The 27,439-nt window shown below is 44.4% G+C and overlaps 2 protein-coding genes and 1 non-coding gene across 3 annotated transcripts; all 3 read left to right on the top strand.

The window, feature by feature from the left end:
• The first annotated feature begins 610 nt into the window (after nucleotides 1–610).
• synpo2lb (synaptopodin 2-like b) lies at nucleotides 611–12,899 on the top strand. Its single transcript, XM_073490331.1, has 6 exons — nucleotides 611–712; nucleotides 4,648–4,799; nucleotides 4,897–5,193; nucleotides 5,303–5,691; nucleotides 10,195–10,657; nucleotides 10,703–12,899. Exons 1-6 carry the CDS (start codon nucleotides 611–613, stop codon nucleotides 12,897–12,899), a joined length of 3,600 nt encoding a protein of 1,199 aa, XP_073346432.1.
• Nucleotides 12,900–21,072: 8,173 nt separating this feature from the next.
• Nucleotides 21,073–26,875, top strand: myoz1b (myozenin 1b). The gene is made up of 5 exons (XM_073490321.1): nucleotides 21,073–21,154; nucleotides 25,060–25,226; nucleotides 25,331–25,391; nucleotides 25,484–25,670; nucleotides 26,641–26,875. Exons 1-5 carry the CDS (start codon nucleotides 21,073–21,075, stop codon nucleotides 26,873–26,875), a joined length of 732 nt encoding a protein of 243 aa, XP_073346422.1.
• trnar-ucu (transfer RNA arginine (anticodon UCU)) lies at nucleotides 22,560–22,651 on the top strand. The gene is given in 2 exon segments: nucleotides 22,560–22,596; nucleotides 22,616–22,651. It is a non-coding gene; the product is annotated as a tRNA-Arg (tRNA).
• Nucleotides 26,876–27,439: the final 564 nt, after the last annotated feature.

The raw sequence follows: 27,439 nt of genomic DNA, 5'->3' as shown, positions 1-27,439 counted from the left end.
CCACGTCAGGGTTAAGAAAATAATGACTCAATTTTCATTTTTCGGTAAACTTGTCCTTTAATTAGGGTTGCCAGATCTGCACACCTGCGTCTTTATCCTGCAAGCAAGTGCTCATAGGGTATCTCAGGGGTGAAGCAGATGATGTAGGTCGCTCCCCCGAGGCCGTTCACACGAAGTTATAGATCCTCCTCACACCTCTCGTCTCAGGGTGCAGATCCTCGAGCCGTGGCTGCTGGCCGGGCCCGGCTGCCCTGAGGGGGGTCGAAGGGGGAGTGGTGATAGTGGTTATTTCGGGAGCGTATATCAGCAAGCATCCCCTCCTGCACAGAGTGCTCGAGAGTGACATGGCAAGTGTTGAATGCAAGAGACGACACACACACACACACACAACACACACATGCCCACCCTCCGACACAGCATTCCAGTGTAAGCACATGAAAGCCGGCAGCCACCCCCCTGTCTCCTCATGGGTGGAGTGAGAGACCTGAGCCTCGCACTCACTCATTGATCCTCGCAAGAGTGTGAGGAGCTGGAGAAGGGCAGAGCAACTCATACACCCTCACACACACCCACACTCACACACACAGCAGGCTGTGAGCTGTGAGCAGGGATGGTAGCGGAGGAGATTGTGGTGACCCTCTCAGGAGGAGCCCCGTGGGGCTTCAGGCTGCAGGGAGGAGCAGAGCAGCAGAAACCTCTACAGGTGGCCAAGGTACAGTGGAGACCATGTGTGTGTGTGTGTGTGTGTGTGTGTGTGTGTGTGTGGCAGAGAAGACTGACTGCCACAGCGGTAACATGAGTGGTCGGGTTTAATAGAAAGTACAGCTGCTTGATGGTCAGTCCTGTGCTTTGTTTGTAATTTGAGCTTTTGGTAAAATCAGTGTCAACGAACCTGTTGCTCGTTTTGTTTTTATTACTTTGACCATAAATCTCTTGTCTGTGTGACTTTCTAGCTTTTCTCACACCTTTACTACTTTCCCTGAGTTTGTTCTCAGCTGGTTTTAGCAAGGCAAGAAGTACTGTCCCTTGAAAGCAGCACTGGAGAGGGATCAGTTTGATGGGCGACATCATACTGAAATAGTCTTTTCCACATTAAAGGGGCACTATGCAGTTTTGGAGAAGAAATCCAAACTCATAATTTTAATATTTACAATATTAATGAGGTACCAATACAACTCAGAAATATTTATTATTTCCACAACTGAATAAACAAGCTGTTCTCAGAGGAAAATAAGGGCCAAGAACACTGTTTGAAGCTAGAAATGTGGCAGGGTCTGCCACGTATAAACAAAGTAAAACAGTATGAAGCTGCGTCGTCCTTTAAGGTCAGTTTGTTTATTCAGTTTATTCAGTCATGAAAACAAAGAGTTTGTTTATTTAGTTTATCGGGCCATAAAAAACAAAAACCCCAAACTACGTAGTGTGCCTTTAAACCTCTTCTACTGCTCTTTGAGTATATTTGACACAAGCAATCTTCCCTCTACTTCGCTCAGCAGTTATTTATATTTGTGTATTACCTCAGCCTAGGAGGTTATATTTTCGCCCATGTCCGTTTGTCAGTTGGTTGGTTTGTGACCACGATTACACAAAACCTACTGAACGGATTTCCACGAAACTTGGATGGAGGATGGTTCTCGGCCCCGAATAGACCCCAATAACTTTTGAAGTGGATCCAGAAATATTTTCTCATTTGCGTTAACATTGCAAGATTTGTTTTGGTTGTTGACATTTTGTACATTTCTCAAGAAGTAATGCAGCGATCTTGATGAAAAAACAGGTGTATTTAGGTGGCTGATATTTATGAGCGAGCAGATTTAAATACATTTTATTTGATATTGGACCGAGCTTGATTGAATTCGAGGAGCCTGTTGGTTCAAAATCTCTTTTACAAAGAAGACAGCGGCTTAAAATATTTTCACATAAAAGAAACACACAACAGACGTCAAACGAGCAGAAAGAGACAGCACCTCTGTGGTTACAGTTTCACCCTCCCTGTTGTGATTCAGTTGGGTTTGTGGGTCAGAGGACAGTGTGAACACATGTTTTGGGCTTGACTCGGGTTTCATCACTGCATCCTGGTGGCGAACAATCATAGACCTTATTCACGTGGCGGCCATTTTCCTCCATGTCACGGTCAGGGTGACAAGTTGTTGTCATTTTACAGCTTCCCAGTTGATCTGCAACTGAAAAGATGATGGATAGTTTCATGTGGAGGGCACATTCGGCCATATTTCAAGGTAAAACAACACATTTTATAACGCGTTAGCTGATGTTAGCATACAACAACTCCCCTGCTGACAATACTTCCTGTGTGTTTCACTTCTAGGTGTCTCCAAGATGTGTGTTAATATTTCTCACTTAATTTTCGCCTTTCTTAATCGTATTGTATTAAACAGTATCTAGAATGTGGTTTAATGCTAACGTTAACTGTCGTCTAATGGAAGCTAATTGGTCATTAAATGTGTTGTTTTACCTTGAAATATGATCCGATGTGACGCCAGATGAAACTATCCGTTGTCTTTACAGTTGCCAATCAATCAAGAAGCAGTAAAATGATAACAATTTGTCAGATTTCCTACGTTTATGTGACTTAGAACGGAGCAGTTCGACATTTGAGCTCCCCCCTGAGTGTTATGTAAGAGGAAAATGGCCGCCGTGTGAATGCGGTCTATACAGCAGCAGAGATTAAGTTTAAACAGGTTAGTGTACGCTGCGGGCATAAACATTATTGTAGCCTAAACAACAAAACAGTAGGTAATAAACTTGTTTCAGACTTGTCATCGTCGCATATTTATCGGACACAATAAGCCGACTTTAAGCCAAGTTATACTCTTTTTGTGCAGAAGCTTTTCGTGTCTGTGTTTATATTCGTTGACAGTCCAGAATGTTCTCTCTAATAAGAAAATCTATTCTGGAGAGGAGGAATGTGACCTCGCTCACACCGGCGTTCAAAACTTGGCCCGTCTCTCATGCGCTGTCATGACGTCCGATTCAAGATGGAGGAGGTGGCGCTCTGGCACCGAACGCCTCTCTTTATCCAGGATTTTCACTCAGATAAGGTCACCTTTAATGAGAGTTTGATCAGTGTGTCTGCCTCTTCTTGTTCGTAAGTGTGTGTGTGTGTGTGTGTGTGTGTGTGTTTGGATGGGCATACCTCAGATAAGCCCGGTTGGGAATGGAGCGCAAACTAGAGGATCAGAATAGCTCATTTAAGAGGAGCTGGACGCTGAGCATAGAAAAAGGCCTCTCGTTCACACACAAAGATACAGAAACACACACACACTCGCACACTTTACTGTAAATCCTTTTCTTTCTCTCTTTGCCGTCTCAGTAGCGCCTGTCTTTCTTCGTCCGTTTAGGAATGTGGTTGATTTTCCTGCGAGGTTTTATTTTGGGTATTTGGGGGAACATATGGTGAGTGACTGGCATCTCCCCCCCGGTCCAGACTGGTGATGCAGCTGTTCAAACCCCCTCTTTCATGATGTACACTTGTGCTGTGTGTGTGTGTGTGTGTACATCTAAGTACGAGAGAGATAGCACGCGTGACGCAGAAATTGGATTATTGGGTCAAGAGATACTGATAGAGGCGAATACTGTTTCCTCTTTAGAGTCCGAGTAGGTGCGGGAACACACTTTCCTCCTCTCAACATTTTTAGATAAGGTGTGTGAGGAGACAGAGGGGAGGTTTTTATCTTCTTCTTCTTCGAGTGAACAAGAATACTCGCCTTCCTGTCTGTCCCAATCTATCACCCGGCCCCCCACCGACATACTTCCTGAACGGTCCCATGACATCATCTCTTGGCGACCTCCAGCAACAGCTGCATGACTTCACGAGTTATTTCGATACGACGAAGGCTGGCGGTAGAAGAGAGCGCATCAGCCGTTCTACAAGTCTCAGAGCCTGAGGACATTTTACTAACAGCATACCCAATTGATTAGTTGTTTGGTCAAGAAAATGCTAAAAAAATGTTGATCGATGTTTTCTAAAAGCTCAAGATGACGTCCTTAATTGTCTTGTTTCGTCCACAACCTGAAGATATTCAGTTTACTGTCATAGAAGAGTAAAGAAACCAGAAAATATTCATAAATAAAAGAAAACTAGTTTAGCACGCCAAACGTTAGTCAATCTAAATCGCGCTTTGATTAAGATGTTGCTAAATTCTGATTGGTGCATGGAAATACGTGAAATCACCATCCCCGAAATAGCCCCAATCACTTTAAATCAGTGAGAAAAACTGAAATCGCTCAAGTGAAATAATGCACATGCAGGATCACAAAAGGTTGTAGAAGACTGAGAAGGACGTTGGGATCCTGCAAAGAGTTGCAAGATTAATCTTTAGGGACTGCAAGACATATTTCTTCATAGATTCCTTAAACTATAGCTTGTATTTCTTGTGATTTACTGGACATTTTCCCCTCCTCAATCCCCCGCCTGGTCATAATAACTGAAAGACGTATGCAACGTGTGACAATAGTGGCCCCTTAGTTTGTTTTAATGGGTCAAAAGCCATAAAGGTGTAAAACCACGTCTAAAAAGTTAAATAACTAATGGAGGGCAGTGACGATTAGTTGGCAAAGTAAACAATGTAATGCCATTTCCCACAGCAATGAGAACTAATGTGTTGTTAACCCCTCTTCTCTCTGCAGATACGCAGGCGCAGCAAAGCCTGCAGAGCTGGACTGAAGGAGTACGACGAGCTGGTTGCCATCGGCCAGCAATTGTGTGCAGAGCTCAGTCACGCTGAAGCCATGAGCCTCATAGATGCGCAGAATGCTACGCTCAACCTGAGGGTTAAGAGGTCAGGACTCACACACATACAGTGCATGAAAACACATCAAGCAAACCGATGCATGTTTTGCATTTTCACAACTTGTCATCTGTGTGTTTCCATCCAGGGCCCCATCTGGATTCCACTCCTCATCTTACTCTGGTCACTCTGCATCGCCCCGCTCCTCCTCCAGGGTCCTGTCTCCCACCGCGGCCCCCTTATCCTCCCATCGGTCCTCCCTCCTCTCCCCCACCGGGATAACCGTCACTTCCCCTCCAGACAGCGAGGCGTACTACGGAGAGACAGACAGCGACGCGGACACACAGTCGCACACGCAACGTCGTCCACGGCGCACGCCTCCTCACGCACGCTCGCCTGCTCGCTATGACAACCACGAGGAGGAGGAGACCTCAGAGATGAGCGGGTAAGGGACGGTGATCTAGAGTTGCACCCCATGAACTGTTCATGTTATCCTTGTTAAACACATAAAGCTTTAGGGTTTTTGAAGTTGATGCTCTTTGTTGTATCTTAAGGTATGAGAGTGCCACAGATGCAGGGGTCTCCACGCAGGGCCAGTGGGAGGCTCAGTGTCTTCCTGGTGTCCCTCGCAGAGAGCTCATCTACCAGCCCCCCCAGACCGAGTGGACCACTCCAGAACACACCCCGCACACTCTGACCCCTCACACACTCACACCGACCCCGGACCAGGGGCTGGTGGAAGCCGAGGGAGAGGGCGACAGTGGCTTCCAGGAGGTGGCGGGCTGCATCGGGCTCACCTGCCCGCCGCTTGTGTCTCCTGAACGGGCGAAAGAGGCTCTGATGATGGGCTCTGCTAAACATCTGGTGCCCATGGTGGGACCACAGCTGACCCCCATCAGCGATGAGCTCTCCACCACTTACATGGACAAAGCACGGCAAGCCAGTGAGTATATATCTTCATACAAAACAACAGTACAGAGAAATACAACTAGATTACAAAGTGGTTTACAAAGACAAAGAGGGTTCTTTGGAGGAATCAAACCACAGTTGTCCCAGTTTTGACAAACAGCACCATTCAGATACACAGGATGCTACCACGAGCTTACTTCTGTATGGCATTTACACATAGAATATATATATATATAATGTATAATTGATGCTACAATGAGTGTACATCACTTCCACCAGTAAAAGTTTTAGGATAATACACCAGCTGCCCAGCAGAAAGAGGAATTTCTCCAGTCTCTCATTGTAACGCAGCTATTTCAGTCTCAACAACTGTGTTTTTGCTTTTTAATTTAAATTCCAAACATTCCCCTGGTGTCTCTGAAGGCATCAGCTGCAGAGAGCTGCGTCGTCTTGAAGCTTAAATCAAACGCTACATCACCCTCTAGTGGTTATTTTGCAGAACTGGAGCATCCAGTCACATTCACGGGCCGGTGGTGATGGGGTGAGATATACCAGATACCGACAGAGATATTCCACCTCCCTCCTCCTCTGTCCCCTGAAACAGCAGCCTGTCTCTTCTGTCAGTATTCTGAGCATTTGCCTCACTCACTGTATTTATAGGCATTGAAGCCTCTGATTGATAGACTGGACGCATCTCTGACTTACAGGCCACACAGCTGAATATGTGGTGTGTAGTCGTGTGTGTTGACGTGAATGTTTGTATATGTGTAAGCGATGGTGTGCATGTGTGCGCAGTATCTGTGAAACATCTTTCATTCTTGTGCTGAAATGATTCGTCAACGGATTTGTCGGATTAATCAAAGATGTGGATGATCTATCAAGAGAAAGGCCAAACATTTGTTGTATCCAGCTTCTCCAATTTGAGGATTTACTGCTTTTCTCTCTTTACTAAATTCTTGTAAATTAAATATTTTGAGCTACAGTTCCTCTTTTGGACGGGAAACCATTTTATTGGCTAAACAATTTATTTACTAAACTGAAAAGTAATGGACAAAGTTTGTGGGTGAGATGAGAAGTGGGACAGAAAATAAGAGGTTTTCACTTTTCTTTGCCTCATATCTTTGTTTTTTTCTGTTGCTGTATAGTTCATCATGTTTTCAGGCGTAAAAAAAAAACTTTTAGGAATGAAACAGTCGTATAAGCATTGCAGGTAGATGTTGCTTCATGTTAAGGGGTCACAGGCAAAACAATTACAAGATAAATCGATAATTGCTATTCGCAGCCTAGTATGATTTCTGCTGTGATGGTGACATTTTATTTTAACAGAATAGTTTGTCACTTTGGGAAATACGTTTACTAATTTTCTTTCTTCGTTTTAATGGGAACCCCATTAGCTTCCATTAGCTGATCGCTAATCTTCCAGGGGTCGAAATGCGAAAAATGCGACTCAGTATCAAGTAGTATCAACACGAAGATCAGAAAACAGATGAGCTCTGTATGAATAAGATGACGAACAAAAGAACCCAAGAATGGAAACAATAACAAACACAAAGCTGACGCAAACTCACTGCGTGAAAAAAAAATACAATTTAAGAATCAAAAGAGCTAGCATGGTTCTGTTTTGCTAACAAAATCTGCTCATTAGCACACTAAAGCTCACTACCTGAAGGAAAGAAAAAAAATCTGTTATTATCTGCTCGGGGTTGGAAAGCATTACAGCATTCTTCTCAACAACTAAAGTAGCTGGGAGCTTGTTTTAAATGTAAAAAACAGCTAAAAAAAGAAACATAAAATGGCAATCCCAAATTAATTTAAAGAGACGTTATTTACACCCTTGATGCGCTGTCAAACTCGCACAGGCGAGGTGCGCGCTCACGCTTTTAGCTTAGCAGCTACAGAGAAGATTTCAGTCTAAAAAAAGAGCGTAAATAGCGTCTTTTCAAATTCCCCATCTACTTCAGTTGTTGAGGAGAACGCTGCGACGCTGTTTTGTCGTGAAGCTCCAAAAATGTTTTGTTTTAACACAAATATGTCATTATACAAAAAGTGTAAGAACAATCATTTTTAGGCATTTTACGACAGATTATGTGGCAGGCTGTACTTAGCGAGAAGACGTCATTTAACTCTTTCCACAATGTTAAACTATTCTTCTACATCATAAAGTTTTATTAGCCTTGTCTGGTTAACTCATCACCACAACAAGGTAACAATGATCACAGCTGATACCTCTGAATACTTATGCACTGACTCATGACTGACCGTTGCAGTAATGAGGGATCTGTCCTCCTGTGTGACTTAGGTTAAGGCTTTACTACAGGACGAATGATGACTGAGTTGTTCAGGGACCTGCCCTTTCTCACGTTACCCACAAAAACACATACACACACATACAAATGAGCATTGCCTTTATCTTTGGGTATGGGATTGTTGTCTCTGCTTCAATAGAGTTGTGTATCTGTGTGTGTGTGCAGTGTTTGTTAGGTGTGAAGTGTCAGCAGCAGAGAACGGCACATCAGTGAAGAGTTATGACCGAGCCTTCCTCTATAAACTATAACTGGCTTTATGAACTCATACACACACACAAACACACACTCAATGACACCGCTGTCTAAATATCCTGCGGTGTGGGGTCTTCCCGTCCTTGTGTGTCTGTGTGTGTGTGTGTGAGACAGAGACCGGACAGGTGTTTGATGCCTGTCACACAGACAGGAATAGTGGGTTGACATCATGTGTTGGTTTGGGTTGCTGGACAAAGGTCTTTACATGGGCTGTGCCCTGAGAGAAGAGCTGGTGGACAGCGACTAAACGGTTCCCCGCTCAGAGCAGAACTGGACTCTGTGAGGGTGTGTGTGGGAGGGTCTGAGGGAGTTTAAGGACACACACACACACTCACGTTTGTGACATGAGGGTTCTCACATCTTCTTCAGGGTCAGATCTAGGTGGACACACAGTCCCGCACGTCGTGTACGCAGGTAAGACACGTTAAAACCTTTGTATGTGCTCTCAACGCTTAATTTACACACAGGTTCACTCACATTAGAAGTAACTGCACAAATGTTGTTTTTCTTCATTTCTTTTCTATGTCAGCACCTTAGGAAGTTTAATGTCAAGATTATCTGTCATCATGTTCTTGACTGATGATCCTGATGAAATGATGTAGATGTGAGGATGTTATTGAGCCACTCTACCTGTGATTGTGCGTCTTATTTTGTGGTTGTACGCTATAACGAGAAATAATGCTGAAGCGTTTTTACCGTAGCGCTTCATCATTCACTATGGGACGAATACATAACGTAAAAGTATGAATATTTTGTAGTCATGCTAGCGGCACAGATCTAGCAATCTCAAAGTCAGGCTGGTGGTTGGCTTATCGGTCAGTTTACCAATTTGTTTGACACTGAAATATCTCTGGATAAATAGTTGTGCTATGGGTACAGATAATCAAGACTAGAGCACGACTGATATTCCGAAATCGATATAATGGCTGATACACCCTCAAATGTGGTGACAAAGATACGTCACAGAGGCAGGATATTTTCTGGTTTACAAACCGATGTATCTTTGATAGGCCGATACTATCAGCCAAACAATACATCGGTCAGGTTCTGTTTGTGACTTTGATGGCGCCTTGACAGTCCCTTTTGCGCAATCTTGGGTGAAATGTCTGTAAAACTATTGTCTAGAATTGTCACAAATTTAGTCTGGATGTTCATGTTCTCCTCAGGATGAAGTAACCTTCCTCTAGCACCATCTCTGGGTCAACATTTTAATATGTGCAATACTTTATGACTAAATGGCATTCTCCCGAGTCTCACGTGTTGTTTGTGTTTAGGGCTAATTAGCATACATTAGCATGCTAACAGTCTGAGCTGAGATGTGTTAGCTTTTAGCTCCCTGCACCAATCTGAGCAGCTAGCATTACTGTAGTAGACCCTTGTTTAAGTTATGTTGAGGATGTCATTAATCTTGCTACAGAAAAATCTGAACTTTGCACTTGAAAGATTGTTTCATATTGGGATTATGTGTTTGTTTATGTCTTGGTAGGCTTGACTGTATGAAGGTTATACAGACTATGGATGTATGTGTGTGCAGAGGCAGCATCAGACTAGAGTTATGTAGTGAGGATATTCATGTGAGGTGAGCCAAGATACTAAAAAGACTCAAATAACCTTGGACCGAGCAGAGATACACACATGTGCCCAACAAGCATTTGTGCAGGACAGACACTGTGATCTAACCTTCCCGGAGTGTGTGACTCAACTCTGGAGAGCAGCAGGAATTCTTTGTTCTAAATCCACGACACACACTCCTGTCTGTCACTGGTAATCCTCATGGCAGCTCCTCACTGTGATAATACTGTATAAATCAGCCACTGCTCGCAGTCGACGAGGCCTGTTACACTGTCGTTTCCCTCATTTGTCGCCCGTGCCTTGTTATGTATTCATTAGGAATCTCATTACCGGTTCTCTCCTTTGTTTCATCTCTCTCCCAGCACATTTATTTTGGTCTCTGTCTCTTTTCTTTTCCTGTCTTGCAGAGTTGCAGCGTGGGGAGAGTGTGGTGGAGAAACAGGTGAAGGAAGCTCGTACCAAATGCCGCTCTATAGCGTCCTTGCTGACTGATGCTCCCAACCCCAACTCGAAAGGGGTGCTTATGTTCAAGAAACGCCGGCAGAGGGCCAAGAAGTACACACTGACCTGCTTCGGCAAAGCTGAGGGAGATAGAGGAGGGGATACAGAAGGAGAGACAGGAGGGGAGACAGAGGAGGAAGGAGGGAGCTCCTTCCTTAGTGGTTCAGAAGTTGACGAAGAGGGATTCTCAGCATCGTTTGACCCTACGTGGGATACTGGTTATCTAGACCTGCTGGACAGAAGAAGCTCTGCCTGCCCGTCAACCACACCAACTACTCCAACAACGCCTGCAACCAACCACAATTCAGGGCTGGACATCTCAGCCTATCAGACTCCAGGACTTGTGACCTCTGTCAATCAAAGTCCAGGGTTGGCGGTCTCAGGGCAGGAAAGCTCAGCCTATCAGGGCTCAAGGCTGGAGAGCAGCATCACGAAGCAGCCAATCAGTAACTACCCTGCACACATGTCTCCTCCAGCTGTTGCTTTGACCAATGGGGGGTCGGTAGCTGTAAGTCGGGCTAGTGTTGTTCTGAGCCCGCCCTCTCAGACACCCCTTCTGAGCCAGAATGGCCAACATGGCAACCCTAATGCTAGTCCCAACCCTGATCTTAGTCAGAGCCTGATCACAGACTCAGATCATCACATGAACGCCAACCTCAGTCCTAATCAAGGGGTTCTGAACCGCACCGCACGGCCCTTCACCCCAGGCCCTTCATCTTCTCGTGCATCTGTAACCTCTGTGATGTTTCGCCCTCCCCAACCAAAACCCACAGCCGTGACCATGGTGACTATCCAGCCGACTCGCCATCCAACAGTGCCCGATGCGAGGAGAGCGGTGTCTAGCACCTCTCTGTACATCCCTCCAAGAAATAACACCAGCAACACTCCCCCCTCTGTCAACTCTCCCCCATCAGCTCTCTCCCCTCCATCCTCTCTGTCTTCTGCACCTTTTGTCCAGCCTGCTGCAAATCCGCCAACATTTTACCATCAGCCTGCAGTGCATGCTTCCCCCTCCACCCAGTTCTCACCTCCTGCAGCTCAAAGTACCCTGGTGTGTCCATCACCTGCTCAACCCTTCTCCCCTCCAGCTCCACAGCCATTTCACTGTCATCCTGCTCCTGCTTATCCACCTCCCTCCAACTTCATTTCTCCCATCTCCCCTCCACATCCCCCAGATTTGACTCAAGCCTCCTTCCATACCCAGCCTATCGCTCCACCTCATCCTCCTCCTCCCCCTGCCCTACCTTCTCCATCTCCATCTCCATCTGCCCACCCCTACATCAACATGACAGGTGCAGAGACTCCTGGTCCGCATGCTGCCATGGCAAATGCATCACCTCCCCAGCCTACAGCCCCCGATTCACTGGTGACACGTGAGCAGCGCATCTCAGTCCCTGCCGCTCGCACTGGCATCCTGCAAGATGCCCGTCGTCGCAGCAGCAGCAAGAAGCCGATGTTCTGCGCAGTCCAGAATAAAGATGTTAATCCAAACCCGGACTTGATGTCGATGGTCCAGAACATGGATGACCGCTTTGTGAGAGCTGCACCCAGTGGGGAGACCGGACATGAGTCAGGGCCTGAGGAGGACTGGCTGAGGTTGGGAGCAGAGGCCTGCAACTTCTTGCAGGCTCAGCGGGGACCCAGGCCACCTCCTGTAGCTCCAAAACCACAACCTCAGGTGCCACAACTGGCAGGGAAGGGAGGTCAGCTGTTTGCCCGCAGGCAGAACAGAATGGATCGGTACATTGTGGAGCGAGCGCCCTCTGTTGCTGCAGCACCTTACTCCCCTGCCCAGACGAGGGAGCCCTCACCCACACCTTCTCTTCCTGCCGCCTGGAAATACTCGTCCAACATCCGTGCTCCTCCTCCCATCAGCTACAACCCCCTTCTCTCTCCCTCCTGCCCTCCAAAAGCCCAGAAGAAGCCTGAGGTGGCAAAGTCTGCACCAGCTGGACCTAAAGGGCACAAAGCGGGCATCAAGCCTGTGGACATTATGAGCCACCAGCCCTACCAGCTCAACTCTACTCTGTTCAGCTATGGGGGTGGGGTTCCCCAGGACACCTCGGCCTATCATCACCATCAGCAGCAGCAGGGTCCTCAGAAGACAGCACGAGTATATGAGGTGAAGCGCTTCTCTACGCCCCCGCCAACATCCACAGGGCCTGCCCTCAAAGTTATTGTACCTCGATCAGCTACGACACTCGGAGAACCGCTGTGGCGCTCTGATGTCACATCCCCTCCACCTAACCCCGCCCCCTACCAACCCTATCAACCTCAACCCCATCCTCACCAACCTCAGTGGGCCACCTCCCCACTGTCTCCCCCACCTCCCCCTGCTCCTACCGCTCCACTCCCTCAGCTCCCCACCTTCTGTGCTCCTGCTCCACATCCAGTCCAGTCCCCTACTTTCTCCCACTTCCAGCCCCCCAACAGCGCGCAGGCCAACAGGCAGTTTAAGAGTGCCCCAGATCTGAGTCCCCTGGGCCCCGCTGGTGCCTCTCGGCCGGTGTCCAGCAGCACTCAACCTCCCAGGGTGCCCCGGCCTAGGTTCAGCACTTCCAACCTGGGTTTGCAGCCTTGTGTCTGGCGCCCTGGATCCAGCACACACTGAACAGACTCAAACCATGGCTCTATTGGAACATAGTGCAACATTTTCTTAATAAATCCATGTGTTTTTAGTGTTGCAATATTGTTAATCAAGCTTGTAGCTTGGGGTTTTATCAGCCACGATTGTTCACAAGATCTGCTTGGCTTGGCCGCCCACGTAGCACATTTTATCACTTACATTTAATCTTGTTGACTCATTAATTTATCCAACACATTTGATTTTAGTTAAAGGGAACACCGTGTTTTGCAAAGGAAACCTGAGAAAAGTTTAAAAAAGGAGCTCAACAGCAGATAGGAAAGGACAGAAAGAGATGCGGGAGGAAACTGAAATAAAGCTCTGTAAATATTGTATTGATTGATGAAAAATTAAGAAAAGAAGAATAGAGTACGTGAAAAGACAAGACTGTCATGAGAGAGATGTAGCCGAGGATGGGAAAAGGTCAAAAGGAAAGCACAGGAGGCAACGATGACGTAAACAAGATGCAGATTTCATGTTTAACTTCACAATCGTTTTGTTTGTTTCTTGATTTTAGGTTGCTACCTTTACACCTGGACAGGAAATACCAATGAAAACGAGCATTTTGGCTAGTTTTCATTACAGTTAAGTTTATGAACAAGCACTGTTTCTGAGAAATAAACTGAAGAAATAACATTTTTAAAAATCTGTAAACACTATACAGTACATGTTGCCATCCTGCTATATCATATCAGAAATGTTGCTTACTTTGAATTTAAAGCTGCTGTAAGTGTTGTCGTCGTTTTAGCAAACTTCCTGTAGATAGCAAGCCCCTCCCTCCTCTCGACATCACCACACTTGCACAACCCCCCTTTGCCTCTTTCTTCTCGTCAAGCGTTTTTCATCGTTTGGTCGGTATCTTGCTCCCCGTGTGTTGCCTGAGCAGACTGGACCACCTCTTCATGGAGTTCTCTTTCCTGATTGGATAAAGCGGGCAGGGATACGGGAACATTTCCTTTCTCTTTTACTGGGGGAGGAAAGACACGGGTTACTGACTAAACATGAAGTGGAAACTGTTGGAATAAAGAGCTATTAAACAATTATTTTAATAAGAAAATAGCGCTTACAGCAGCTTTAAAGTAGCTACTACTACTGTAGTTCCTCCTCTGATATAGTATATATTCTGAATATTTGTGTTTGATGATTCTGAGTGTCTTTTTTAGTTGCACTCTGCAGCAGTGTGTGCTTTGTTTTATGTAGATTTTCATAGGCCCACCAAGGAGGGAAGCCTTTTACAGTACACTTGTACACTTCTGATCTGTTGATATGAAACAGGAGAGGTATAACGCGTCTGTATAGCTGTGATTCTTTTCCACAGAGACTGGGAGTCTGAATAAAAATAGACATGACTCACATCAGCTGTCATTCTGTTTCTTCCTGTGTCACCCGCGTCATCACCCGCTCCCACACCGGGCCTCAGTATCTCCTTCCTCCCCATTTAAGCTTTTTTCTCTTTTTCAGGCATTTTCTGACGAGTCTAACGGCTTAATCGCTCTCTTAGGATTTAGGCAGTTTTGAGATCAAATGCGCAGCCTTCAAAAGCAATAATTTAGGCTTCAAGAAAATGTTTTTTTTAAGCTTTCACCACATGGAGGCACTGTAGGACTTGTCATGCAGTCATGTTGCACCACCAGTTTATGGTCTCCTTTCTCGTCTCATCACAGATCCTGCAATGAAGTAACCTTTAGCGTAACAGGGAAAAACGTCTGGTTTCCATTTTATATCTTATGTCTTTCGACCTTAAAGGAGCAGTATGTAGTTTTGGGGAAAAAGAGAAAGATCTTAATCAAAAACCACATAAACAAACTTTCTTCTTTTCTACGACTGAATAAACAAACTGATCTTAAAGGACAACACAGTTTCATACTGTTTTACTTTGTTTATATGTGGCGGACCCTGCCACCTTTCTGGCTTCAAACAGTGTTCTGGGGACCTTATTTTCTTCTGAGAACAGCTTCTTTATTCAGTTATAGAAAAAATAAATATTTCTGAGTTTGTATTATTACCTCATTAATATTGTAAATATTAAAATTCTGAGTTTGAATTTCCTCTCCAAAACTACATAGTGCCCCGTAAAATAAAGTTTTCTAGATCCTGGCTGTGAACACACAGTGTATTTGGTAATCAAGCTCAATGAGAAGATAGAAAATCATTTCAAATACATGCATGTCCCATGTACAAATGTCCTTGTACGACTGTTGGCCAACATTTTAGAGCAGATTTTCAGTTTAATGACAGACACCTGATGGCCTTGGCGCTTTGAAACCCAACCACGGCCCACAGAAAGAGATCTAACCTTCGACCCTTGACTGGGATCAGGTGACGGTCGGGGCTAACTTTAGCTGCTAACTTTAGTCGTGTGCAGGTCTGCTGGTAAGCCTAGCCGCTGTGCTAGTGGAAGGCGCGACACACACACACATACACACAAATCCCTGCAGTGTGCAGCATATTCACTTTTCAACAAACTAGGTCACTGGATTTTAGAAATATATAAAAGCTGTAACTGCACTTATAGTAATGACTGAAGTGGCTCTTTTAACTCTCGGCCAAATTACCAAATTAGTTCTACGATTCTCCCCCTTTCTGTCTCTCTCCTCTTCTCTGTTAATACCTCTCTCGCTCAGTTGCACACACACACACACACACACACACAGCCCATTTCACCTATTTTTGGAGCCGTTAATCTCCAGCTATTTGGCCCGGTGCTAAACTCTTAATTCTGATGGCTTTTTTACAATGTGATTGAGAGCGGAGGGGAAGAGCTACCTCGTACATCCTGTCTCCACCCGCTGCTCAGCCAAAGAGGCTCTTTCCTCACGCCGCGTTTCTGGGTCGACAGAGTCGAGTGTTTGGGGTCAAGGGTCAGGGTTTAGGGGCAGGTCAGATGATGGACAATTAATGGACATGCTCACTCTCATTTGGATCGATCAAAAACACGAGTTTCTTTTAATGTCTTCTGATTCATTGCTAACTGATCTGCTCGGCTGTAATAAAGTATTAAAAGAAGGTAATTTGTAATAACCAACCAGCTCGGTAATAAACCTTCGAAATGGGAGTTAGATTCCCTGATGGATTTATAACCCAGCTACACACTCATCTGTATCAAGGCCACCTGGCCCATCCAATTTCAGGACTACCACATGACCCAGCATGGCTCTAAGGACGGGAACAACACTACAACTCCTTTTTGCTTTGCTAATTTCAAAGCTAAATAGCAAATGTTAGCATACACAACTCAAAGTGACACAGTACAGAAATATGAAGCACCTTGCAGCTTTTTTTTTTGCACCAGCACAGAAAAGCCAAAAATCCATCAGTGACTAACAAAAACCTCTGGTTGGATTTAAGAGGCAGAGGACTGACGAGGAACTGTGACTGACATGATAATACAGGTGTAACTGCTGCCGGGCACAAACGAGGCATGAAGCTGCAAATCATACCCAAAGGTCTGTCATTTGGAGGCGGATTTATAAAGAGACTATGAGAGGGGGAGGAAGACACATCAACAAAAGCCAAAATAGCCTCAGGCACGTAAAACAGAGTGACAGAGGAACACAGGGACTGCTGGAGAGATGCTTTCTATTCTCTTGTGATGTTTGTCATGTTATCAAAAGCTCCTGTTCTCGTGCAGTTGAGAGGGATGGGGAGAATGAATTCACGAAAATCATCAGGCTGATCGTTGTCTTTTCGCTAGCATCTGGCATCAAAGTCTCGTCTGAGGACTAAATGTGATCTTTGTGAATTGGAAACCTAAACTTGTAACTATTTCCCAAAGGAGATTATCCTCTGCTTAAGCCTCACTGAAACAGGAGGGTAAACAAGATGAACCTATTCTCACATTTCGCTTTCAGTCGACAGTTTAAAAGCTCCGATCCTGATTTTGTCCCATACTTCTTTATTGATAGCTCACTAAATAGTTCCCTACTATTCACAATCAAGGAGTTGACTTTTGGCCCCGCTGACATCAGAAAAGTTTGTAACGTGATTCAACTTGAGTAAAATCATACGTATGATATCACAGGTATGTATTTACATTGCATGTTTATGACCTGACTGACATATCTGGAGGTGGAGGGGATGGTGGTGGAGTTAGGCGACAAGGCAGCCAAGCCAGTGACTGCAGTTTGAGACAGTGTTTCAACATTTGTAAGAGTGAAAAAACCATAAGTACAGCACTGTCACAACCAAACCTAAAGAAACATAAAGTCACAACATAGGAAATGTGAAGTTATGTCATATGCATGGTTTGCAAAAACTCACACTGCACATTTATTATTCTGACTATTGGGTGGATAAAGTTGATGGATTAAAAAAATATCCTTATCATCCTGTATTGAAGTCTATGGGAGATACAAGGAGAAACACACTAAAACCCAACGTCGCATGACTTCTGGTGAAGAAATGCTTCCAGAAAATGAAAGAACACACATCAGAGAGTAGATTAACCACAGATTTTTTTTAGCGACACGATGTCCATCCCTCTATTTCGTTTGGGAAAGGCTCCTGTTCGCAGTGTAGTTGCAGTCTCATCAGCTATATTTGGTCGGACTTGACAAAAGTCAGTTGTTAACCTACTCTCTGAAGTGTGTTCTTTCATTTTCTGAAGTCATACGACGTACAGTAGATACGTTGGGCTTAGTGTGTTTCTCCACGCACCTCCCATAGACTTCCATACAGCCTGGCACCAAAACATGAGTCGATGATGTAATGACCCTTCCTCCTTTTTTTTTAGGTTCCTTGATTATCACTGATCTTACCAACCTGACAAGTCAAAACACCACACCCACCTCTCTCTCTACCTCCCTACTCAATTCACCCCACCCCCCCCCAGACCAGGTCCATAGCACTGGAGCAGCCCTGCTGATAGGGTTTCACTCTCTCCGGGGCAAAGAGGAGGGCAGGCAGTACAATACAAGCTCTGGGACACAAACCTACCTGGGAATCTATATTCCTCTCCTTGTGACCCACACCTGTTTTGGGACCTTCCGGGACCTCCCCGTGGAAACCTGGTTCTTAGGTAAGACGCTGTGTGACGGCATCTGTGAAACCCAGAGAAATCTCTCTCGCACATGCCTCGAGTGTTTGTGGATTATCTGGCGCTGATGGTCAGAGAGTTGTCAAATAATTCTTGAGCCTTATTAAGCACGAGGATACAGTTATACTTAAATTTGATTCATGTGGTCAGGAGGGGAAGCCCCTATCTGTGGCCTGTGGAGGCTTCTGCGAATGGATTAATTAATTAATGAGGGAATCAGAAGCAGAAGGCCAACTTCGTTTTCATAAGTGACTGTTTAAAGTCACAAGAAGTCAAGAAAGGCTTCACCTCATACATAGTTTGACAGTTTAACATCACAGATTTGCAATTTCTTGAGTCAAATTAATTGCAATTATTAAAAAAATCAATTAAACCGAGTCTGGATCTGAAGAGCCAGCTGGTGCATGACTTTCCTCTTCCTCCACCAGCTCTTACCTAACACTGACTGTGGTAGGTGAGGAATGTGGCCTTCTGCGGTGGAGTTTTTAGTCCGTGGGTATACATGTACTGTATGTGTGTATTTGGGAATGTGCTTACTGATGCCCTTCCTCCCCAGCTGTCCCCTCGAGATTTATCTGGAGCTAAAACAGGCCGGGGACGGACAGGAGCGCCTTTTCACTCAGGGAGTAACAGGACCCAGGCCCTCGCGCTGCTCCTCCATGTTGCATTTCAACAAAAAATACCTGAAATCACCAAAGAAGCTTTTCTATCCTATTTTTATTTTTTTTAAATGAGCAGAAACAGAGGTCCCCTCTTAGATAGTGGAGACATGTAGTGCCCTGTTGGCAACATCGACGTGTACGTGTGTGTGTGTGTATGTGTGTGTGTGTGTGTGTGTGTGTGTGTGGTGCTCTTGAATGTGTAGCTGCCGATGACACTCCTACTCAGTGCTATAGAACATGTGTTCATAAAAATAGCTCACACAGGAGCGAATCCCAGACTAGGAAATGAGCTTCAATTACAGCGGATGAAAAGCAATTACATTAACTGTCTCCCTGTGGACGGGCCCTGCGGCTTTTTTTCTCTTGTACTGGGGACTCACCTCCAGCCTTACATAATTGCTTTCGACCTGTGCAATAGACAGCGACATACTGCCGGCCCCCATCTGAGCGGTTAGTCAAGAGAGACACGAGCTGCCGCTGGGAATTAGTGGCCTCGGGGGGAATGTGGCCGGCTATACACGATGTTTAAAGTGTGCTTTAACTGAATTAGGGAACGCAGAGAGGGTCTGCTGGAGCTCGCTTGGATTTAGGACGTGATGTGCGACTTCATCATACACGAATAGAGCTCAGAAATCACTTTAGACTTTCTCGTGAAATGTTTATGGAAAAGTTCAACACTTTTGTATCATATTTCACTGCCTGTCAGTGTCTTGTTGCTATATCTGTCACGCTCCTTGCCAGACCCTTGACAGACTCAATATGTTTAAGCAAGTGTACTACATAAAACATGTATGTAGTCATGAAAATGAGTGCACCTGCCTATTCAAAACATTTAAAATGTTTACAACACTGAGAATGTGACATATGGCTGGTGTATTTATTGCTGATTTCCCCAACAAAATGTTTTTATTGTCTCACTTTGAATCTCTGGACGAGCAAAAACTAAAGCGAGATTACCAAGAGTGATTTATTACTACTCCACTGCTAATTTATTGATTGATTGTCTTGATTTGTTGAGTTTTTTTGGCCATATAGGGGCTGAAGTGCATTAAAACTGCACTCAGCTCAGCTTTTTTGGCCAGCTGGGGGCGATTCCACTGGTTTCAAAAAGAAGCTCGATCGTATGTAAGCTTATGAGAAAACCACCCTCCTTCTCACTTGGTTTATTACCCCAATAAACAGTTTCCTAATGAGTTTATGGTCTCAATCATTAGTTTCAAGTCTTCTTCAATACAGCATGATGTTCATTTTGTAAATTATGGTCCCATTTAGGGTGAAATAGACAATAAAGCAGGGTAAGTTTTAGGGCGTGACTGCCTTGTGCTTGACAAGTCAATGCCACGGCCTCTGTCAATCAGGATATCGTTGTTTTTCTTGGAAGGACACATCTCCTGAAAAAACAACACTTAGTATCCATGTCTACATAGCGTTTTTTTCAGGCTATATTGCTGTACAAGCTACTTGCTAAGCTCTCGCATACATCTGTTTCTAGAGATTTGTCCCCCCTCAACTCCATTCTTCATGGGGCTGTTAACAGTGATCGGTGCCTGGATATCCTTTATCAGGATATATGCTGACACACTGGAAGCCCCGAAACATCAGCCGTTGCCCCCAGAGGCTAAACCTTCATCAGACGATAGCCAATGAGTTCTGAGACTGTCTAGTTGCTAACTTTGTCTGCTGTTTGTTGCTGGTGCCGCACCTGATACACCACATGACGTCCTGACATCACACGTGTTGTGAAAGACAGCAAGCTATGATTGGTCGTAGTCTCTCATGTCCCTTGGCCAGGTCACGGCAAGGATTTATGACTTTACAACTGCCTATGACACAGTGGCCATCAGAACAACAATACTGTGAAGTCTGAACCGGACACCAAACACTGCAGAGCAAAGGGTCGAAGCCATTTACGTTACACACACTGGTGTCATTTGATCCAATGTTCAATAATTTAAATAAATCAAAACATTTATTGAAACATTTATGTGTCTGTTGAGCATGAAAGGTCATTTTTGATTAGGGTTAGGGTTAGGAGTCCGGTTCTGCTCCGAGGTTTCTGCCTGTTGGAAGGCAGTGTTTTCTCGCCACTGATGCCAAGTGCTTGCTCTTGGGGGAAATGTTGGGTCTCCGTAAATAAATAATTTAAAGGGGTATGGTTTAGACCTGCTCAGTTTGGAAAGTGTCATGAGATAACTTTTGTTATGAATTGACGCTACAACAAATAAATAAAGATAAAAATTCGTACTTCAACGATGGCGATGAATCGGAAGCTAACTTCATCTGCTGATCTAGTCCATGAGATGCAACTGAAAGATCCAGAAAAAAGCTAGTTAGTGGACCCTGAGTTTTCTTTTTAAACTGTATATTTATTGTTCTCTCTGTGTGAAAATTGGTAATTGGAGCTGATGATTGTGATTATTATTATTATCATTAAGTCATCATTTCTTTGTTCTCTCCTTTAGCCATGTCTCTGCCAACTACAGCTCCTGCTCATAAAAGGAAGGCCAACAGGATCATCACCGACCTGTCCAACATCTCCCAGAATGGTAAAACACACACTCACACACATACAACCGGCACACAATCACATATTCACACACCACACGCAAAAACATGAAACATCGAGCCGGTTATCTTCATCCACATTCCTCGAAGACCTTCCTGTATCTCCCGTGTGATCTGATTATCCAGCCCAGTAAATGTCAAATCCATTTGTAAGTTTTGCTCCACGCTGTCTGTGTGTTTTAAATTGATCTGCGTGGGTGTAAATCGTTGCGTGTGGTCTGATGATACTACGATTTGATAAGAACGCACGTTTATTCCAAGCTGGAAACAGAATATCTTACATGCATGGGGCATCTCCTGCAGGGATACGGGTCATTATCAGATGGCAGAGCAGCCACAAATCTGTCACCATTAAGAGGCAACAAAATACCAGACGGTGATTCAGCTGCTGCTATATTTGTGTGAAGCTGGGTGTAAGCAGCGACGGACAGGGAGTCAATGCAACTGGTGAAGACGTGAGAAATATGTATTTATATCAGTACTAATGTGGTCTATTTATGTCTCATCTATTTATGTTGTATTTTAATTGCAGTGGTGTTTGTGTTAAGCAGCTACATATGGCTGCAAGTCTTCCTTTATTTTATTTAATTTCACTTCCTGTGCACGATATACTTCTTTTTGTTTACTGTTGGAAAGCAGTACCAATGACTTTAATGAATTTCACTCTCACATTTTCACCATCTGTTAAAATTCTTGCTGTTCAAACTCAGAGCGATAATTTGAATTTGAGAGTTCCCAAAGTTTCTTTAATAGCTGACAGCTGTTCTTCTGTTTTCTCTTGGATTTTTTAGAAATCACGCTGTATGTGTGTTGAATTTTAATAAGTACGGCTGCTATGTCTCTCTTATAAATGAGATTTTTTTGTTTTATCCCAGTGGGACTTCCTGATTAAATGTACAATAATAAATAATTAGATAAGTCAGGCTGAATTTAGGTGAAATGTGTGCACGATGATGCAGCAGACATCTACAATATTTCCATTAAATGAAACAGCAGAGACATAAAAAGTGTAGTCAGTGGTGAAAATTGATAAATTTTAAGGTACTTATACTTCACTTGAGTATTTCTAATATTCTAATACTACATGCAAAACATTATGAGTTTATAAATCAAATGCATTGTTCTGTATCAAACTCCCAACATTAATATTACATTCCTGTTACAGTGCCTTGATTTAAGCAAAAAACATGGTTACTTCCTTCACCACTGGAAATAGTTTAAACAGAATTTAAGAAACTTTAAACTAAAATGATCAGCGATTTAGTAGGTTAAAACGATAACGATAAATAAGTAAAAGAAAATAATAATAATATATTTTTTTAAAGTTTTATTGCGTTCCCACCTGCCTCGGCCGTACTTTAAGGCTCCCACCGGCCTACAGCAGTAGGCTCTGTGGCGCAACGGATAGCGCATTGGACTTCTAGTTAAACAAAGGAGAAGCGATTCAAAGGTTGTGGGTTCGAGTCCCACCAGAGTCGACCTTTATGAACTACTAACTTACAAGTAATGTGTGTGTCAACTCACTGACAGCGAGAAGGCACTGCTTGTGCCACTATATCGATACTGCTGAAAATGAGTGAATGAAACCACTGCAAATATTCAAGAATCAATAATTTGACAACACTAATGTCTGAAGTTTAGGGGCGGCTGTGGCTCAGGTCTAGAGCCAGCGTCTTGTTGTCGCAAGTTCGCAAAAAACGCCGTTTTATCATAACAACGGTTTCCCTTTGAAAGAGACGAATACAGACTATTGCCACCTGGTGGCGTGGAGAGGTATTTCCTCTCACGCGATTGGCGTCAGCTGTAGTCTTTGCGGTGTGTTCAGGTGCATCTTTCTGGCCGAGTCTCAGGCGACATGAGGAGACGAAACAGTCGGCACTGATTCTTTGATGTTGGTTGTTGACCTACTAGCATAGCTGAGGACGTTTAGCCTTGTTGTAATATGCTGTGTTTTCTATTCGCAGCAAAACATGCATGCAATCTGCAACTTGAGCGTGCTCTGTCTCTGCATGTGTCTGTCAACAATCTGATTATGTCTTCCTCCATTTGTGTCCTTTGTTGTCTCACTGCTACCACTCTACCACTCCTGCTGTCACAGCTGCAGCCACATCTGTATCTTTCCACCGGTTTGTTTTCAGTCAGTCAGTCATTCAGGAGCTTATCCTGCTGATCCCTTATTTAGCTCCAGTTAATGCCCACTCATATATCCATCATCCCTGCCACTGTGTCGTTCTGTCATGTGTCCCAGGCCTCTGTCTGTCTCTATGTGGTCCGTCTGTCCACCCCCTGCCCCTGTCAGTCCGTCCAATTTCTTCCCAGTCAGCAGCCAGCTCTAGTTACACATTCTTCTGAATTAACGCTCTAATCAATATCCCCATGGGAGAGTTCGCTCTGCTCAGCAGCCTCAATTATTCTCTCTCTTTCTCTCTCTCTCACACACACACACACACACTTAACGCACGCCTACTTGCACAAGTCTGATTTATGAGGTACTGCTAACAGCTCTCCGCAGCATTGCAATGCCAACTCCCGGCTTTATAGATGTGTTCGTGCGAGTGTGTGCGTGCGTGCGCTGGTTTATGGCCGGACTCCAGGTGTTATGAGTGATATCAGAGTGTATGTGGTGGATGAGAAGAGTGTTTTATGAGGAGCTCTGTGGAGCAGTAAAATCCATCAGATCTCTCCATCACTGAGAGAGAAGAGGGGAGCGTGTTATAAGGATTTCCCTCCATAAACAGTTCTACCAGAAAACCTGCCGTGGCATTCCCCAGCGCCCTTTTCTTCCATATTGCTTTGGCCTAGTAACCCCTACAACTCCCCCGGTCTCACACACACACGGATCCTTTACGGCGTACAACAGGTTTCAGCTCTTAATTCATCACAACAAGGACAGGATGGCAGCCAGAGGGTAAAAAAAAAATGCTCCCTTTACAGTCGTATACATTCCTCATTCCATATCGGACATGTAGTGGAAGGTAAAACCCATCGTTTAATTTGCAAAATGGATTTAGCTGATATGAGAGCACAATTCAGAGAGTGTGTGTGCCACCTGCGCCAAAGATTTAATAACAAAAAGTTCATGAGCCAGATTTCTTTCATTCGAGTAAGTGCAGCTGTTCATGAGAAAAAAAAAATAAAAAAAAGTGTTTTCTTTGAAGGAACAGTTCCACTAGCTGTGTGCGATACTGTTGATTTCCTTTCCAAACCAATACCAAGTAAAAACCCAGGTGTTGCCGATGCCAATACAAGACCAATACTTTGTACAAAAGCTTAAAGGAACAGTTCACACAGAAATCTGTCATTATCGCCTCACATTTCTTGAGTTTACAGCAAAACATTGTTGCAGCATTCTCCGAAACAGCTTATCCTTTAATAAAAAAGCATTCTGTAGTTTTAAGAATGTGGAAATAACCTCTGTTATTTGCAAATCGTCTGAATGCCGCTGCATGACCTCATCATATTCTGCATTGTGTTTAAATCTCAGATGCTTAACAAGGTCGTGGTGTTGCCTCAGTGCCTCACAGTCCTCCCTCACACATCGCGCACAGCGTCGTTGCCACTCGGAGAACTGAAAAAGCTTCACACATGACCGAGTTTGTGGTCAGGCATTATCAGTGTCAACTATCTGTCAGCGGCACCTCACACGTTTATATTGCCGTAGTTCACATGTATGACAGGTGGAAGGAGAAGTAGGTTCCTATCAGGTTTTTATATTTACTGTACAGAAATGAGCGTGGTATTGATCCGAGATCTAACTCTCAGCAAATAAACCAAATGTCTAACGATTCCTTCAAAAGATGAATTTGTACCAAAAAGGCACCACTCATTCCCCAGCCGGTGTCTGATATTCAGTCCCTTCATTTTTCCCTCTTCGTCTTCCTGTCAGATGACGAGTCAGACCCCGAGGCCTCTGAGTTTGACCTGGGCACCAAGATTAAGACGCCCAAGGACACGATGCTGGAGGAGCTCTCCCTGCTCAATAACAAGGGCTCCAAGATGTTCAGGATGAGGCAGCAGAGAGTCGAGAAGTTCATTGTGACCAACGAGAACCAGGTAGGATTGAAGAAGAGGAAAGGAAGGGAGGGTGTGTGTGCGTGCAAATGTTTTGTGCATATGTGTGCACTAATCAGACCATATCTTCCTCTTTTGTCTTCCAGCAGAACCTTGAGAACCTGCTGATGTGCCCGCCTCCTGTTCCACCAAAGCCAAAAGTAGAAGGTAGGCTACACTTTCTGTCCCTTATGGTCTTGAGATGGATGTTAAGATTTTGCCTGGTCCTACCGTTGTTTCCCTGTCCCTGTGCGTCTCAGTGGTGGAGGAGCCGGTGGATGAGGAGGCGGAGAGGAAGAAGAGGAAGGAGGAGTATGTACGCACCTACGTATCGCCATGGGAACGGGCCATGAAGGGCAACGAGGAGCTGACAGCCACCATGAGGTCCTGCATGCCGGGTCCCATCCAGATGCATGCCGAAATGCCTCTGTACAAGAGCTTCAACAGGTACACACTGATTTCATTAGTCTAAAGCACAAAGATATTCAGTTTACAATGATATCAAACATGGTAAGCAGCAAACCTTCACATTGTTGCATAGTTCACATCCCTATAACAGCCAGCAGTAAAGGCAGCTTCCTCCTTGGCGAAGGCAAGCAGTGATACAGATGTCACAGTCTGTACCACATCACTCACATTTATAAATGTTCTGATACACTTAGACAGCATTTTGTACCAGATTTAATTATATTAATCTTATTTGAGCCCGACAGTAGATGTCTGTCTGTTGTACTGTTAATGGTTGTTGTAAGAATAAAAGCAGCTGTATCCTCCGTAATTACTCATCAGTCTGAATAAGCAATAAACAATGAGCCAGACGGATTTGAGACAATGGACCAGCCCCTCCTACATACTGTAGCAAGACACCCAGACTGACAGAGACACAAACAACTACAGTACAATTTGCTGGTGAATCAAAACTCTGAGAAACAAAAATGACTCAGAGATGATGTTTGAAGTCATTTTGCATTCTTTGTCGTCATTTTTTGCCTCTTTGTGGTTGTTTTTTGTCTCATTGTGGCCGTTTTTGCATGTCTTGTTAGTTGTTTGCATTTCTTTTATTTTATTTTGCATCTCTTTTATTTTGCTTTTGTGTCTCTGTAGTAATTTTGCTTCTCTTTGTGGTTGTTTTATGTCTCTTTGAGATCATATTGCATTTGTAGTTATTTTGTGTCTCTTTGTAGTTGTTTTGCATCTTGTTGTAGTTGTTATGTGCCTCTGTGAGATCATGTTGTATGTCATTGTACTTAAGTTATTTGTGTGTCTTTGAGGTCATTTTTGTGTCTGTTCTGTTTGTAGTTGTTTTGCATCTCTTTATGGCTGTTTCATGTCTCTTTGCGGTTATTTGTTAGAAACGCCCGTCCTGGTGTCACCTTTTCTCTCCTCGGCTTCCCATTTCCTCTTCTTTTCTCCGCAGGATGGCACTGCCATATGGCGGCTTCGACAAGGTTTCCAAGACGCTGACCTTCGAACTCCCAGAGATCAACATGACCCCCGAGGAGCCGGAGCCTCTGCCCAGCATGCAGGCCGACATCCGCTCACGCCCCTCGTTCAACCGCACGCCCATCGGCTGGATCTGCAGCGAGGACAACTCAAACATCCACATGGACCTGGACAACATCCCCTTCGACGGAGAGACGGATGACCTGTGAACACGCATGCACACACAAGCAGATTTACAGTACATGTCGCCTGAAACACACACACACATCGAAGTAAATGCACTGGAACTTATAAACACACATACACCCTCGCATGAGTGTATACATGAGAGGCACAGTTCATGACTTACACCACAGACACTGACAACATAAACACTATAAGAACTGCTGAGGCTCCTGTGAACACATGATGAAACGTACTTTAACTACATGGAAACAAAATTATTTAAAAATGATTTAATTTGATAAGTATCTCCACCTGTCTCTGTGTGCTTTCTTATCTTTTTCTCCCTTTCTTTATCTTTTCCAGCTATGATTGAGTCTTACTATAATTTTGCATACTGTGAGCTAAAGCGAGACCCGTGTGAATAGATATAGATAAGCATTCTGCACTCTTAAACATGTATTTATGCAATAAAGATCCCCTTTACAGAACGTCTGTTTGCTTTTTTATGTTAACGTGCACGGCCTGGCTAGAGAACTGTTGAAGTAGCTCCTACTGGAGCTTTCAACCACAGTGTTGATGAACTTTGCTCTGTTGCAATAGACGTGGTT

This window comes from Pagrus major, chromosome 20 (assembly GCF_040436345.1).
Source record: "Pagrus major chromosome 20, Pma_NU_1.0".
NCBI classification, from domain to species: domain Eukaryota; kingdom Metazoa; phylum Chordata; class Actinopteri; order Spariformes; family Sparidae; genus Pagrus; species Pagrus major.
This window is presented reverse-complemented; position numbering and strand designations above follow the sequence as displayed.